The 14,678-nt window shown below is 40.9% G+C and overlaps 1 protein-coding gene across 13 annotated transcripts in view; it reads right to left on the bottom strand.

Moving 5' to 3' along the window:
• The window catches only part of RIC8B (RIC8 guanine nucleotide exchange factor B), a 108,488-nt gene extending 96,822 nt beyond the window's left edge, over window positions 1-11,666 (bottom strand). For 7 of the 13 annotated variants that reach the window (XR_011235764.1, XR_011235765.1, XR_011235763.1 and 4 more), the window contains exons 1-2: window positions 11,424-11,666; window positions 2,701-2,748 (exon numbers count right to left, since the gene is read on the bottom strand). Coding sequence is in view for 7 of the 13 variants with exons in the window: in XM_069491367.1 (XP_069347468.1) it covers window positions 2,701-2,748; window positions 11,424-11,507 (132 nt within the window). In the remaining 6 variants the exon portion in view is untranslated. Of the gene's footprint in view, window positions 1-2,700; window positions 2,749-10,826; window positions 10,929-11,423 lie in introns of all 13 variants that reach the window. The other 6 variants (XM_069491365.1, XM_069491369.1, XM_069491371.1 and 3 more) reach the window with 3 other exon arrangements.
• Between the last annotated feature and the right edge of the window lie 3,012 nt (window positions 11,667-14,678).

Raw genomic sequence — 14,678 nt, 5'->3', positions numbered from 1 at the left:
CTTTCAAGAGATCTAAAAGTCCGTAAAAGACAATACTTTGAAAATATTAGGTTTCTCTACTGCCCTACAGGAAATAAACATGTTTTATGAAGTGTATGGGAAATTTCTTCCCTTCAACTGAAATTTATATGGATTGTAGGAGTTTCTTAATGTACTTATTTTGATCAGTAAAAGCACTACCAAAGACTCTAAAATCAGATTCTGAAGGCACCATCAATCTACAGGTGTAGGCTGGGCACAGTGGCTCACGCCTGCAACCCTAGCATTCTGGGAGGCCAAGGAAGGAAGGAAGACCGCTTGAGCTCAAGAATTTGAGACCAGCCTGAACAAGAGTGAGGCCCCATCTCTACTAAAAATATAAAAATTAGCCGGGCATTGAGGTACACGATTGTAGTCCCAGCTACTCAGGAGGCTGAGGCAGGAGGATTGCCTGTGCCCAGGAGTTTGAGGTTGCAATGAGCTATGATGATGCCGCAGCCCTCTATTCCAGGCAATAGAGCAAGACACTGTCTCAAAACAAACAAACCAACCAACCAACCAACCTACAAGTGTAGTATGGCTTCTCCCAACTAAACTAAATAAACAGCAGCTGCCTTCCTAGCCTGAATACCTGAGTTTGTCAAACAATAGGTTCTTTTTAATATCTTGCTTTTTTTTCTTCCACTTAAGTCTCCCATTAACACACAATAGCATCTTTCTCTCTTTTTACATCATACTATTCCATTATGTAAATGTGTCATAATTTCTACAAATACTCCTCAATTGCTGGACACTGGGTTATTTCCAATGCTATTATGCGCAATACTTCAATAAACAATTTTGTTTATTTGGGTTCAGTCTATCCACAGAATGGATTTCTACAGTGACATTGCTTAGCCAGGGGGTCAAATGCATCTGTGATTTTTGGCAGATACTACCAGTTTCTCCTCCAAAGGTATTGAGCAATTTGCAGTCCCACCAAATGTATGCATACTTATTTACTTAAGACCATCTATAAAAATATACATTCCTGGAGCCACCCCTCCCAAATTCTCAATAGATAAAGGGCTGGGCCTGAGCAGGTGTAACTTGAAAAGCTTCCCAAAGAGCGTATCCCTGGTTGAGAACCCCTGTTCTAAGTCTTGCTTACATTGTTCAACTCCAAAAGAAAGTCAGAGTTAAACCCTTAATCTACAAAGTTTATACTCCATGGTCACTCACTGAATAAATACTTTTTCAGTGCCTATTATGTATGGGGCACTCTACAGAAGATGTTGAGCATATAAAGATATCAGGGTCTAACACTGAGAAACATATAATTAAGAAACAAGGTATAAATATCACTGTTAGAGATTTACATGAAATATTACAGGAATATTGAAGAGGGATACTTCACCCTGACTGGAAGGCTTGGTGAAAGAGGTGCCCCTGAGGTGAGTAGAGATTAATCAGGTGAAAAGGAGAAGAGGTGTACAAGAGGGAGAGGGCATTCTAGGTAGAAAACAATACATGCAAAGGTAGGAAGAAACGTGTATGTAAGTGGAAACATTTTATACTACTAGAACATAAAATACAAGGGAGAGAAAAGCAAGAGATAGGCTGCAAAAGAGGCAAAGATCAGATCACTGTGCACCTAGTATGTCATGTTAAGAAGCTTGAACTTTATTTGGTAGGCCAAGAACGTCACTGAAGGGTTTTAAATCTGGGGATGACACAGTCAGATTACTATTTTAGATTTACAGATGACAATTGACTAGAGAAGAACATAACTGGAAAATGAAAGAAGAGTTAGGAAACCAATGCAGTTATCTAGATGAAGGCTTGAATTAGGGCAGGGGTAAGGAGAAAATAGGTGGGAGAAATCTTAAGAAGTAAAGTGAATGAGCCACAGATATTAGCTGTGTAGATGGAGGTAAATGGAGGAATGATTTCAATAGCTGTCATCAACACACTCCCAGCACAGTACTGAATTTAAGCTATTTTTCCAGCAGCAATGATAGATTTACACTGATTCAGTTATACTCTCTAATCTGGTTTTGGCATTTGTGAGGCCAAGGATAGATGTACGGAGTCCAGCAGAACACAAAGACACAAGTGGTGAGTTTATCCTCATTATCATCATGCTTTGATCAACTAAGTAAAGCAACCACAGGCAACCCCAACAGGCAAGAATAACATTAGTTTTATCTCTGACACACCCTCCTTATAACTCCTCCTCTATTGATGAGTCTCTTGACTCCATTTTTCTCTATGCCTATGAAGCCACTGACCTGGACAACTGCTAATGACATAAATAATTGCCAGCATAGGGAAGGAAATGTGCTTGAGGGCAGCAGCATGAACAGCTACTTTCCCAAAACTTAACCTACCCTAGCTAAGCTGTATTTTGGGAAACCTGGAGTCCTGCCACCAAATGAAGTCAATCTTCAGGAGTGAGATCTGGGGAGAAAGTCTCCTCTGAATCCTTCCCACGTTCTTGATTTATGCAAGTCTAATGGTCCTGTGGGGCTGGAACAGGAAGGAGTTTTGTGTAACCCATATTAAACCTAGCACCTGACTCTCTTCTCAGGGTTCCTAAAAATCAAACTGAAGCGAAACCAAAAACCAATCAACAACTATGAGATGAAAATAAGACCACCACTTAGAAAGTCCATGAATATACACATACACACCACACACACACACTCACACTCACACACACAAAGTAACACCAAGGCTTACCTTTCTTTTATCTTCATCTGTTGATTCAAATTTGAAAGTAGCCCTATGCTGAGGGGGAAAAAAGGGAAAAAAGATTATTTTAAATACACAGATTTTTAACTTTGGGCCATGTTTAAAAATACATGAAATAATGTCCCTGTAAAAATGCTGCCTTCTCGTATCTCAATATTCTTATAAAAGTAGGAAAGACAGGCATGTAAGCAAATAAAGTAGTGTGAAAAAACTATAGCAGAAATGTATACAAAGGAGCATAGAGAACCAAACCACTAACTGCCCAGGAAAATCTGGAATGTGTTGCATAGAGCATAGAGCATTTGAGCTGGACCTTGAGGAATGAATAGGAGTTTGCCAGAAGGCAAACAGAATGCATTCTATGGACAAAAACAAAGGCTTAGATTTGTGAAACTATATGACATATTCGTGAAGTAAGCAGCTCTGTGAGACTGGAACACAGGACACATGTTTGGGAATGAGGGCATGAAGATAAGAATGGAAAAGTAGATTGGATAGAGATTTGGAAGGGTCTTCCAAAGTTGCTGAGGATTTTATACTTTCTTTTTCAAATGCAGTAAGAAATCACCAGAGAATTGTAGATAGGGAAGAGACCTGACAGCTTGGTATTTTAGAAAATTCTGTAAGAATGAGTTTAAATCATGGCTCCACCACTTACTAGCTGTGACCTAGAGCAAGTAAATGCTCTATAACTGGAATTCTCATCCAAAAACAGGGGTTACCTAGGTCAGAAGGTGATTGTGAGGGTTAAAAAAGCTAAGGCATATAAAGCACCATCTCAGTGCCTGGTCAATACTCAGTAAATATTGGGATTATAATGATCATGATGACAATGATACTGAGCAAAAAATAAATGGAGGTGAAGAGAGAGTGCTATGACTCTCCTGAAATGACTGGCAACTCTATACTTTCCAGTGTAGCTATGTAGAGAATGGACGATAAAATAAATTGGCTTGCTCATTGTCACAGAAATGGTGGTACCCAAAAAAATAGAGGATAGAATTCCTCATTCTCCTCTCAAATTCTGTTCAGTAGAACCAAGTGCTCTTATGAATCCTAAGCCTTCCTTTAAAAAAAAAAAAAATCTCCACTGAACATCTAATTTTCCTTTGTATTTCTCTGATTAGTCACACATACAAATATTTATTGGCAACCCACCAGGAGTTAAGTACACTAACTACTAAAGATATCATCATTACAGGTGGTTCTGCATTGACAGCTATGTAGAAGCAGCAATTTTTGAAATTAAATGAGATGAAGAAATGTTGGCAGACAAATAGTTCTGAATGTAAGAAATGGTCAGAGGGAAGACTTGGAGGTAAGAGTAAGGGCCATTTGAGGAAATCTAAGGGAAGCTACCTCCAATGTAGATATAAAATAATTAAAATGGATGATGATCCAGCATGGTGGCTCCACGCCTGTAATCCTAGCACTCTGGGAAGCTGAGGTGGGAGGATTGCTTGAGCTCAAGAGTTCCAGACGAGCCTGAGCAAGAGTTAGTTAGACCCTGTCTCTACTAAAAATAGAAAAATTAGCTGGGCGTGATGGTGCGCACCTATAGTCCCAGCTACTTGGGAAGCTGAGGCAGGAGGATCCCTTGAGCCCAGGAGTTGGAGGTTGAAGTGAGCTATGATGATGCTACTGTACTCAACTCAGGGTGACAGAGTAAGTCTGTCTCAAAAAAAAAAAAAAAAGAAAAGAAAAAGAAAAAGAAAAGAAAGAGAAAAAGAAAAAAAAAGAAGAAGTCAGTTGGTAAGGGCACAGATTTAAAAATTTGTACCTGATCAGCAGATAGGTGACAGGTTACCAGGGGAAGACTATGAGGCAGATGTGAACAGCATTCTGAAAGAATATTTTGGGCAGTAGCTCACAGGCCATATCAAAGGAGAACAAGACTGAGGACATAAAGCCCTGTGAAGAATGGGCATCAATATCCAGGCATGATATTGCAGGTGGCAGTATAAACTGACACAAACCTAAAAGGGAAAGTGATTTGGCAACACAGAAGCAGTAAAAATATTCATAGCCTTTGACCCAGAACTCCTACTCCTAGGAATTTATCCTACTGATCATCCAGAAGGAGAGAAAAATTACATGTCAGTATATTCACTGCACTATTATCTAATACTGTAGAAGAGGAGACAACCTGAATATCCAACAATAGGAGACTGATGAAATGTGCATGTAACAATATTCTATTAAACATATCATATCCACCTGACAGAATATTATAGAACAATTTTTTAAAAAGATGATGCATTGTTGGTATATTATTTTTATAATATAAAGGGAAATTTTAAAAATAAAGAATGAATAGCTGGGCACAGCGGCTCACTCCCGTAATCCTAGCACCCTGGGAGGCAGAAGCAGGAGGATCACTCGAGGCCAAGAGTTCGAGACTAGACTGAGCAAGAGCAAAACTCTGTCTCTACAGAAAAATTGGCTGGGCCTAGTGGCTCGCTGGTATAGTCCCAGCTACTCAGGAGGCTGAGGCAGGAGGATCGCTTGAGCCCAAGAGGAGTCTGAGGTTGCAGTGAGCTATGATGACGCAACTGCACTCTAGCCCCAATGACAGAGTAAGAGGCCCTGTCTCAAAACAAACAAAAGAATGAAGGAATGAATAAGCAAGGAAAGAGAGGAAGGAAGGACAGAAGAAAGAACAAGCTGTAAATCTGAAGGTTATACATAGGAATTTACAGACCCGAGGTTAGTAAGAACTAATATTAAAAACAAAGGTGTACCACCAGACATCGGGCTAAAGTATAAACTAAAGTTCAGTAAAGTTTCAATGCAAATGAAAATAATTGTACTAAGAAATCAAGAAAGCCTATTTTTTGGTCATTATATGTGAAATATTAATTCGGTAAATTATCTGGAATAAATGTACCTAGTTGTTAATATAATGGTTCTTCCAAAACTTTTTTTGGCATTAAGGTAAGGGGACAGGAAAAAAAAGTCTCTTTTGGAAAGATACCAATTAAGTTACAGAAATATCTTTTAAACAGTTCCTATGTAGAATTAATCTTTTAAGGAGAGAAATCAGAATGGTACCAAGGTCTAATTTTTCTACTGCTTTTTAAATGCAAGACTGTCATAAAACCAAAGCATCAAAAAAAGCAGCAGCAGCAGCTTCAAAAAGCCCTGTCTAGAACTAGCATGAGGGCTTAATCTAATTCGAAAATATACTGGTATATGAGGCACCACAAATTGAATTCTGAATGTGTCAATCTATTCAGAAGCTCAACCCTCTAAGATTGTTTAGCTCCAATAGATGTTGACCTCTATATGGCTGGCTTCTTTTATTCAACTTAGATCATACCTAACCTATTCAGCACCCCAACCCTTATTCTCTTTCCTTTCTAAGGCTGAAAGAGGGAAAGGGAACTAGCATTTTCTGGATGTAAATGCCCTTGAAGAACTATCAGCCAACAGTCAACCACCACCTCACCTTCTTTATACGCTTAATTTCCAGAAACAAGAGCAAAAAGTCAAATATAAATTAAAGAGTAAAACCATTGCTCAATTTAGGGACCAAGCAAGCCACATCAGCTTAGTGACACATCAGACTCATGAGGACTCCCCACTGTAGGTTTTATACCGCATGAATAGGCTCTAAAAAGCTCAGGCTCAGGAGTTAGACCAACTTGAGTTTGAGTCCCACTGCTTACTAAAAGTGTAACCTTGATCAACTTACTCTCCTTTACTACCCATCAGATTTTCCTTATCTTTGTGCATGGCACCTTGTATATAGTATTAATAGGTGTTCAGTGGCCATTACTGTTATCATTGCATGGCCCATGATGTGGTATCTGGCCATTTAAATACTAACGTATTAGAGAACTAGGAGTTATTTTACCGATTTCTAAAGATACACTCAAACAGCACTAATACAAGGGAATAAACCTAATTGGAGTGCTGTGTATTTTGCTGTGTTTCATGAACAGAAATTACTTCTAGAACTAAAAACCAGTAACAGATTATATAACCCAATCTGGAAATAAGAACAAGGTGTAACAAAGGAACAGCCCACTAAACATGCTCCTCTGCAAAACCCACAGAGTGAACTCAGAGTCAGAGCTCAACCTCAAAACTGGAAAGCAAAAAGTCCTCTTACCTGGGCCAGGATATTTATATAGTCTATTCAAATGTAGAGGCTGTATTTATAGAACTGTCCCAATATTAGTTCTCTATCAATCAGGTTCTTCTAGCACATAAATGAAGACCTCACTGCTAGCAGTACAGGTTTCCTCTCCTATGAGGACCACTCTTGGAGACCTACCTATCTGCCTGTATTTTAAATAACTTTCATCCTTCCTTTGGCCATAAACTTGCCATACTTCCAAAATGGAATCCTGCTGGAGCTTGCTGCAGTATAGTCATATGTCCCGGCGGCCTCTATGGCTGCCAAGCCACCCCTCTGGTTAACACAGTTGATGAGTCTAGGTCTCAGTTTCTTCACTAATTAAAGAAGGGGGCTGTACTCAATTATCTTTGCAGTTCCTTTTAATCTAAATATCCTGTGATTCAAGGAATCACAATACTACTATATACCTCATGGCCCTTGGTCTGTAAATCTATTATCAGAACAGACCCTGAAGGAAGAGCAAGAACTTGGACAGTCTAGACCAGAATGATACATACTTTCCCAAATTAACAGCTCATTCTATAAGTAAAGTGGAGATGATCAGGGCCTGACAGCAGCCAAAGGAACTACAGTCGGCCTTCCATATCCATGGGTTCTGCACCTGTGGGTTCCATCCACATCTGTAGATTCAACCAACCATGAATTGAAAATATATGAAAAAAAAATTGTACTGAACAAGTGCAGATTTTTTTTCTTGTTATTAGTCCCTAAACAATACAACAACTATTTACATAGCATTTACATTGTATTAGGTATTGTAAGTAATCTAGAGATGATTTAAAGTACACGGGAAGATGTGCACAGGTTATATGCAAATCCTACTATGCCACTTTATATTAGGGACTTGAGCATCTGCAGATTTCAATATCCATGGGAGGTTGCACAGATAATGAAGGACTGTAATACACAAGTCCTAAAAAAGCTTTCTCTTCTATGCTCAAAAACAGAATAGACAGGGTAAAGAGAGCACGGCACTGCTAAAAGAGCCCTGGATATGGAATCTGAAGACCTGTTCTGCCACTTCCTAGCTATGTGCCCTTGACCCGTATATAGAATACTTCCATCTCCCTCATAAGTTTTAATATAAGAGGATTATACGTGACTACATGTGAAATGTGAAAGTGCTGAAGATAATACACAGTACACAGCAGGTACTCAATAAATGTTTAACAGGTGAATTGAGAGGACGGAAAAACAACCCCTCTTCCTATTTTTTTTAAAAAATACTTTCTCATGCTGAGTCAATTTATGTTATGTCCTTGACAAACAGACAAGTTTTGTTATTTCTGCGACAGATTTTTCCCCCTCCCCAAGATAACAAGGGTCAGTGAATGAAGCAAGAAGGCTTGGAGATGAGTCTCTGTAACATAGTAGAAATTAGATGTTGTTTCCTGGAGCCAGAGAGCTAACTGTTGCTCTGAACATGGTACAAGACGTTCTGCTACCTATTAGAAAAAGAAAGGGAAAGAATGGAGCATGTTTCCATTCTGAATTTTCATATTGCGCTATGTTAACTCAGTGCCACATGTTTAATTCCTGCCTTTTTAAATCAAATCTAACGGTTATGGGGTGCTTCCTCAGTGGTAGGCACACATAACTCATTTAATCCTGATAAGAACCCTATGATATTGGTACCATTATCCCCATTTGGCAGATGAGGAAACTAAGCCACGGAAAAGTTAAGTAACTGTCCTCAGCCACACAAATCGTTAAATTGAGGATCAAAGTCCAGGCAGTCTGGCTCTTGACCAGACTGTGGTCCTCTTGACCTCCTGAGCACCATGATCATTACAATTGTAACCCAATGAGCACCTCCTAGATGCATTGGGCCCAGTGTTTGGCACTATATTCCATTTAATTTAATCCTCATAATAATTTAAAAGAATGGTGATATTATTCCTATTTTACAGATAAAGCAACCGAGACTCAGAGGCTTAAAATAACTTATCCATAGTTATTAGGCTAATAAATGGCAGAGTTGGGATTTGAATCAAGGTTTATCTGATGCCAAATCTCACCTTTCCACTATACTTTGACTGCCTCCTTCCAAAGGCTAACTTTATTAAAGAAACAACATAGCATAAAGAACTTCCCTACCTTTCTTCCAAACAATGAACCAATCACTCTACATTTTCATTTCTTTCTTGGCTGGACTCCTCAATGCCCTATAATCACCCTCTTATTCCAAACATTTCTCAAATCCATTTTCCAAATAAGGAAATTGAAGTACATGGTATCCAGCTACTTTTTCAGGTTTTCAGACTCCATGTACTGTAGAGCTTCCCACTCTTATTCCCTGATCACTGGGATCACACTTCCCCTTCCCATTCATCTGCCCCCAAAATCTCTCCCATTGAGGGGCAAATTCTCACTGCAACATGAAGCTCAGCTATTTTCTTTGTATTATAATCAGCCCTACTATCATCAGCATTAAATATGAAAGCTTTCTTCTAAAAGAGCTGACCCATTTCACATCAAGTCAGAGCACTCTCTCAGGCTTGGCCCCAAAATTATAAGTGTTTGGGAACCTTCTGAAACACTTCAGGAAACCACCTTAAACAATACACAGTGGGCATAACAACTTTAAAAACATTCCCATTATGAAAAGGGGATCTGGAGATGTCCAGGATTTAAGCTCTGACAGCACTCGGCCAGGAATGGTAAGTGGAAACCAACCTGGAGGGAGATAAGAAGAGATAAACTGGAGGAAGCAAATCTGGAGTCTAATTAGTTTAGCCATGAAGGGAAAGAAACACTGAAGGAGGTGATAAGATCCAGTTGGAGGTTTCTCTTCCTCCCTCCCCTATAGAAAAAAATTTCCTATTTATTGCTGAGTATCTGACATATTATAAGTGCTAAATAAACGTTAGTTGATTCAACACAATGGCCAAATTCTCTGTTGTATTTTTTTCTTTTGAAAATCAGTTTGTAGCTGCTTCGTATCTTTTCTGGAAAGCAGTAATAATAAATAAGGTTAAATGATTATAATCTCCACAATACATACACCTATGCATTAATTTTCTCTAAATTAGGCAGATATGTTCAACAGTAAATCATATCAGAAAGTGAGGGAGCTAAGATATGAATAGAATGGAACCCGTGCATTCTCCCAAAGAAAGCAGCATAGTATTACAGAAAGAGCACTGGACTTGGAGTCAGACAACCTAGATTCAAATCTCAGCTCCAACTCTTAGTGGCTGTGTGGATTTGGGACTACATTATCATCCTAAATTTTAGCATTTGTAAAATAAGTTATACCACCATTCTCCTCATAGGGTTGTTGGGAAGATTAAATGGGAATGAAGGCTCTTCATAAATGAGAATTGTGTCTTTTTTTTTTTTAATAGAGATTATTTTTGCAAGGATTGTGTCTTATTTTTTAATCTTTTCCACCCAGGGCAAAAATGGCATACTGGCAGCTCAGTAATACAAAGTGTATGAATGCAGTGGTGGGCACACAGCAAACACAGAAGAGGAAATTATGAACCAAGGCAAATGAAAGGAAGAAAGATGTTACATCTAGCGTGTGACTTGGTGTTGGGTGTGTTTTCACAGAAGGGAGTAGTCAGTCATTCCTATAAAGTAGTCTTCTAAACCAAAGAATAAAGGTGTGGTATGATACCTTTTGAAGTTAGCATGTAAAATTCCTGGAAGGAAAAGTAATGAAGAGCTAACGGTTCTTGGAAAGAGATTCAGAGAAGTGGCTGGGATAAATAACAAGATACTATTTTACTGCAGAGTTGTAAAGTGGAAAGAACAATGAATGGATAGTTTGAAGACCAAGGTTGGAATTGCGTCTCCAAGTATGACCTTGGGCAAGTTACTTAACCGATCTAGAGTCTCAATTGCAAAATGCAGATAACACCTCACAGGACTGCTGTCAAGATTAAATGAGATAATGGATAGGAAAAGCTGTTAATGCGATAGAAATAATAGGTATTATTAGGAGTTAGATTCTCCACCCACTTACAACATAACATGTCCATGACCTTGGGCGTGATTTCAGCTCTTTGCACCTCGGTTTCCTCATCTATAAAATGGGAAGGATGATACCATCTACCTTATAAACATTCTGAGGATCAAATGAGACCATATATGAGACATCAACGTCTTGAAAACTGTACAGTGCTATAGGTATATAAAGAACTGCCATCGTTGCTGATACGTTGTATGCATGTCAAGGGATGTGTTTATGCAAAGAAGCACGTATTTTTATGCTATACAGGTGAGGAAGCCTCGCATGCATTTATACATCCAAGAGTGGGGCACAGGGCATAGATGCACATCTACGGATTCTGGGGGTGTGACTTGCACGCTTGAGAGAAGGACCGTAGGACAGGCTGCTGGGCCAGGAATCAGAGGAGTGGGCGCAAGAGTGGGGGCAGGGGGATGCAGGATGCAAGGATGGAAAAGGCTGGGGGCATAAACACGCATGCCCAAGCCGGAAACGCTTTCGGGGGAGAGCAATGCGCAGCCCCGGAATGAGGGGGGTGGGGAGGGATGCGATGTGCAAGCACGGAGGGCGGCCGGGGTGCGATACCCTACGCCCGGGGCCAGGACACTTTACCTTGTCGCTGTAATCCCTCAGGACCCGCTCGATAGCCCCCGCTTCGCCGGCCCGCACGATGTAGAGGGCGCGCTCCTCATCCATGGCCGCAGGTGCGGGGGAGCCGCGGCCGCTCTGCGCGCCCAAGCCGCTGCCTCCAGGTAGACGCCTCGCGCCCCCGCTCGCTCGCTCCTTCCCAGCTTCCTTCCTTCCCTCCTTCCCTCCCTCCCTCCTGCCTCCAACCCGCCAGCCTCCGCCCGGGCAGGCCCGACGTCACCGCCCCTCAACTTTCACCCCGCAACGTCACCGCTCCCCCAGCAACCGGCGCCTCGCGGCCGCCCCGACAAGGCCCAGGAATAGGTCAGGGCCTGGCGAGCGCCCGAGGAGGGGTCAGGCCGGGGACGCTGCTTGCTCGTCTTCCTTCCGAGAAGAGTGCAGTCTTTTTAGTGAGCTTTCACAGACAGAACGGTTCTTCTCCCCTGAACCTGCTTTATGAATCATTCTCCTCAGAGGACGCGAGCAACCCAGTCTTCCCCGCCCATTTGCGTGCCGTCCGCTAATTGGACTACAATTCCCTGCATGCATTGGGGTCGTCCCACTCTTCCATCTGATTTACTGGAGTGCCGAGTGGCATGCTGGGATTAGCAGTCATCCTGCGGGAAAGACTTCCCTCCAAGGGCATGCTGGGAACTGTGGTCCTGGAAGGGCCGGAAACAGGAGTCCGGCGGCCGCCTGAGGCCAGCGGAGGAGGGACCGTTAAGGGGAGGGTTTAAGCCTCTGCCTTCGTTTTATTCCTTACGCCGCTGACTGTCCTGCTTCAGTCTTGGCTGGTTGGACCAGCTGACTGTCGCGGAAACTGCCACCCCTTGGTGGGAACTGTCAAGCACCAGTTTCATTCCCTGTTTTCTCGTTTAGCGTTTTCGGTCTCTGAAATTCTTTCCCTCCTCCCTTGTTTGCAGTTTTGTTACGTATTCAGCTACAGTAATGTGGGAAATTGAAGGCAGTTATCTGGATAAAAGGGGACTTGGGGATTTTTTACCTTAATACTAATCTCTGCCATGCATCTTGTGCCGACCGGTCTTCTGACTCTGTTAGGTGGTTTCCAGATGGCCTCTAATTCTCACAACACAGATTTTTGTGGAACCAAAAGGAACCCGAATAGTGTTTGTAATTTGTAAGTAATCTGTCCTAAGTCACATAGCCGGTAAATGGGGAAGTCAAGATTTGAAACCAGGCCTTTCTCCAAAGGCAGCTGCTCTGCAACCACCAGTAAAAGTGATAATACTGCTCCGGTGGTGGTGGCGGTGGTGGTGATAGAAGCTCACGTGCCAGGCACTCTGTTATATACTTCACCTGTGTTAGCTCAATTGCTTACAAATGCATTCAACAAATATTTGAGAACTTATGCTGTGTCAGGCACTGTTCAATGCAGTGTGGATACAGTGGCCCCAAAATAAAGTTCCTGCCTTCGTGGAACTTGCATTCTAGCGAGCAAGCATATGAGAGACATAATGTTATTCTCATTTAAGAGGAGAAAACTGAGTCTTGGAGAGATTAATGGATTAAAGTATCAAAATTGTAGGTTTTAGAAACTGAATTTGAACTCAAAGGTTGTGCTCTTTCTGCTCCCCCAAGCTTTTTTGGTGGAGTGGATGAATTCTCCAAGTAACTTCTAGTTTTCCACTTCAAACAACGCTTACTGGTAATCATCCTTGATGCCTCCCTTGCCTACTAGTGTCTGCCTCTTGAGCTGTGCTAAAAAGGAACTAGAAGGGACAAAAATGTATTCATCTAATAATTGAGTTTCTCCTATGTTGTGCTAGATATTCTGCTAGACACTGGGAATTTGGAAATAAAAACAAACATGAAACCTATGGAGCTATGTATTGGTCTTTCTGTGGATTATATTTTCCATGCTGCAAACATTTATTGAGCATATTTGTTGAGCCAGGCATTGAGGTAGGTGCTGTGTCTGTAATAAATTAAATCAGAATGATTTTAATCCATCTCTCAAAAATGCACACTTTTTAGAAAGGTCATGGAATGGTTAGCTACATTCCTAGGGTAATAGTAACATCTTGCAACTTTTTAACAGTTTACAAAACATTTTAATATGCATTATCTCAATGGAAAATGGGGAAGGTGGTGTTCCCACTTTATAGATAAGAAAACAGGGTCAGATGAGTTAAGTAACAGGAACTGAGACTCAAACTGGGAGCTGATAACGTGACAAAGTATTTGGGTGCCTACTCTGTGTCCCGTACAATCTTAAGTGCTTTTTGGGTAACCATATATTTATTTTTGGAGCAAGGGTCTCCTGGAGAGGATGTTAACAAGCATAAAATATCTTGCTTCAGTAGAGATGTTTCCCTTAAAGAGGGTCTTGCACACGTCTTTGAAATGTCTGTTTGCCAGAAATAGGCTATGATTTTAGGCTCCAGCCCTGTACTTCTGAAAAGAGATTTTAAAAATGTGAAGCCACGTGAATTAACAGCTTGGGAAACCGTATTTTAGTCATTTTAATTAAGTGTTAATATTCTGATTTTATAAATTAAAAGGATCTTTGACTCTAATTCAAGTCATCTTTTGACCACTGACGAGACTCTGGTCCCAGAAAAATTAAGTGGCTTGTCCAAAGTCAATAGTTCAAAGCAGACTCTGGGACTAGAGCCTAAACTAGCTGAGTCCTGGGTCACTACGTCACTTTACCTCCCTGAATATTAGTTATGTGATACTTTCAGTGACTAAGGACTCTAGTCCAGCTCTGATTCCAGTTCCTGTTGATTCCTGGGTGGCATGGTACCAAGGAATTAGGATATAGGGCCTGGGTAATCATGGCAACAAATATTTACACACAGGTCATTGCTCTAAGAGATAGTAATGTAATAACTGTATACATATATATGGATAGTACTTTACTATTCTCAAAATATCTCCACATGGATTATCCAATTTAATCCTTATGGTAGCTAAAAAATGCAGGGTCAATAGGACAGGCACTATCTTCTTTTTTCCACAGAAAAGGGAAGTTCGGGGTGTTGATTAGCTTACTCATAAGCAAATAAGTCTTCTAATAAGTAGCATAGTTAAGGGTTAGAAGTGCCCTGGGCTCTGATAACATAAAATGTTATGGACTTTCAGGTTAGGGCCAATGAAAAAGCCTGCAAATAGATACTAGTCATTTATTTTGAACTTTGATATATCCTGCTGTGGCATTTCCTCTTGCCATGACAATGGGCTAGTTGGAATGTGCCAGACTGAAGGTCTTTAAGGAGT

This window comes from Eulemur rufifrons, chromosome 16 (genome assembly GCF_041146395.1).
Source record: "Eulemur rufifrons isolate Redbay chromosome 16, OSU_ERuf_1, whole genome shotgun sequence".
NCBI lineage: Eukaryota > Metazoa > Chordata > Mammalia > Primates > Lemuridae > Eulemur > Eulemur rufifrons.
The sequence above is the reverse complement of the archived record's forward strand: the minus strand, read 5'-3'. Positions and strand labels throughout refer to the sequence as shown.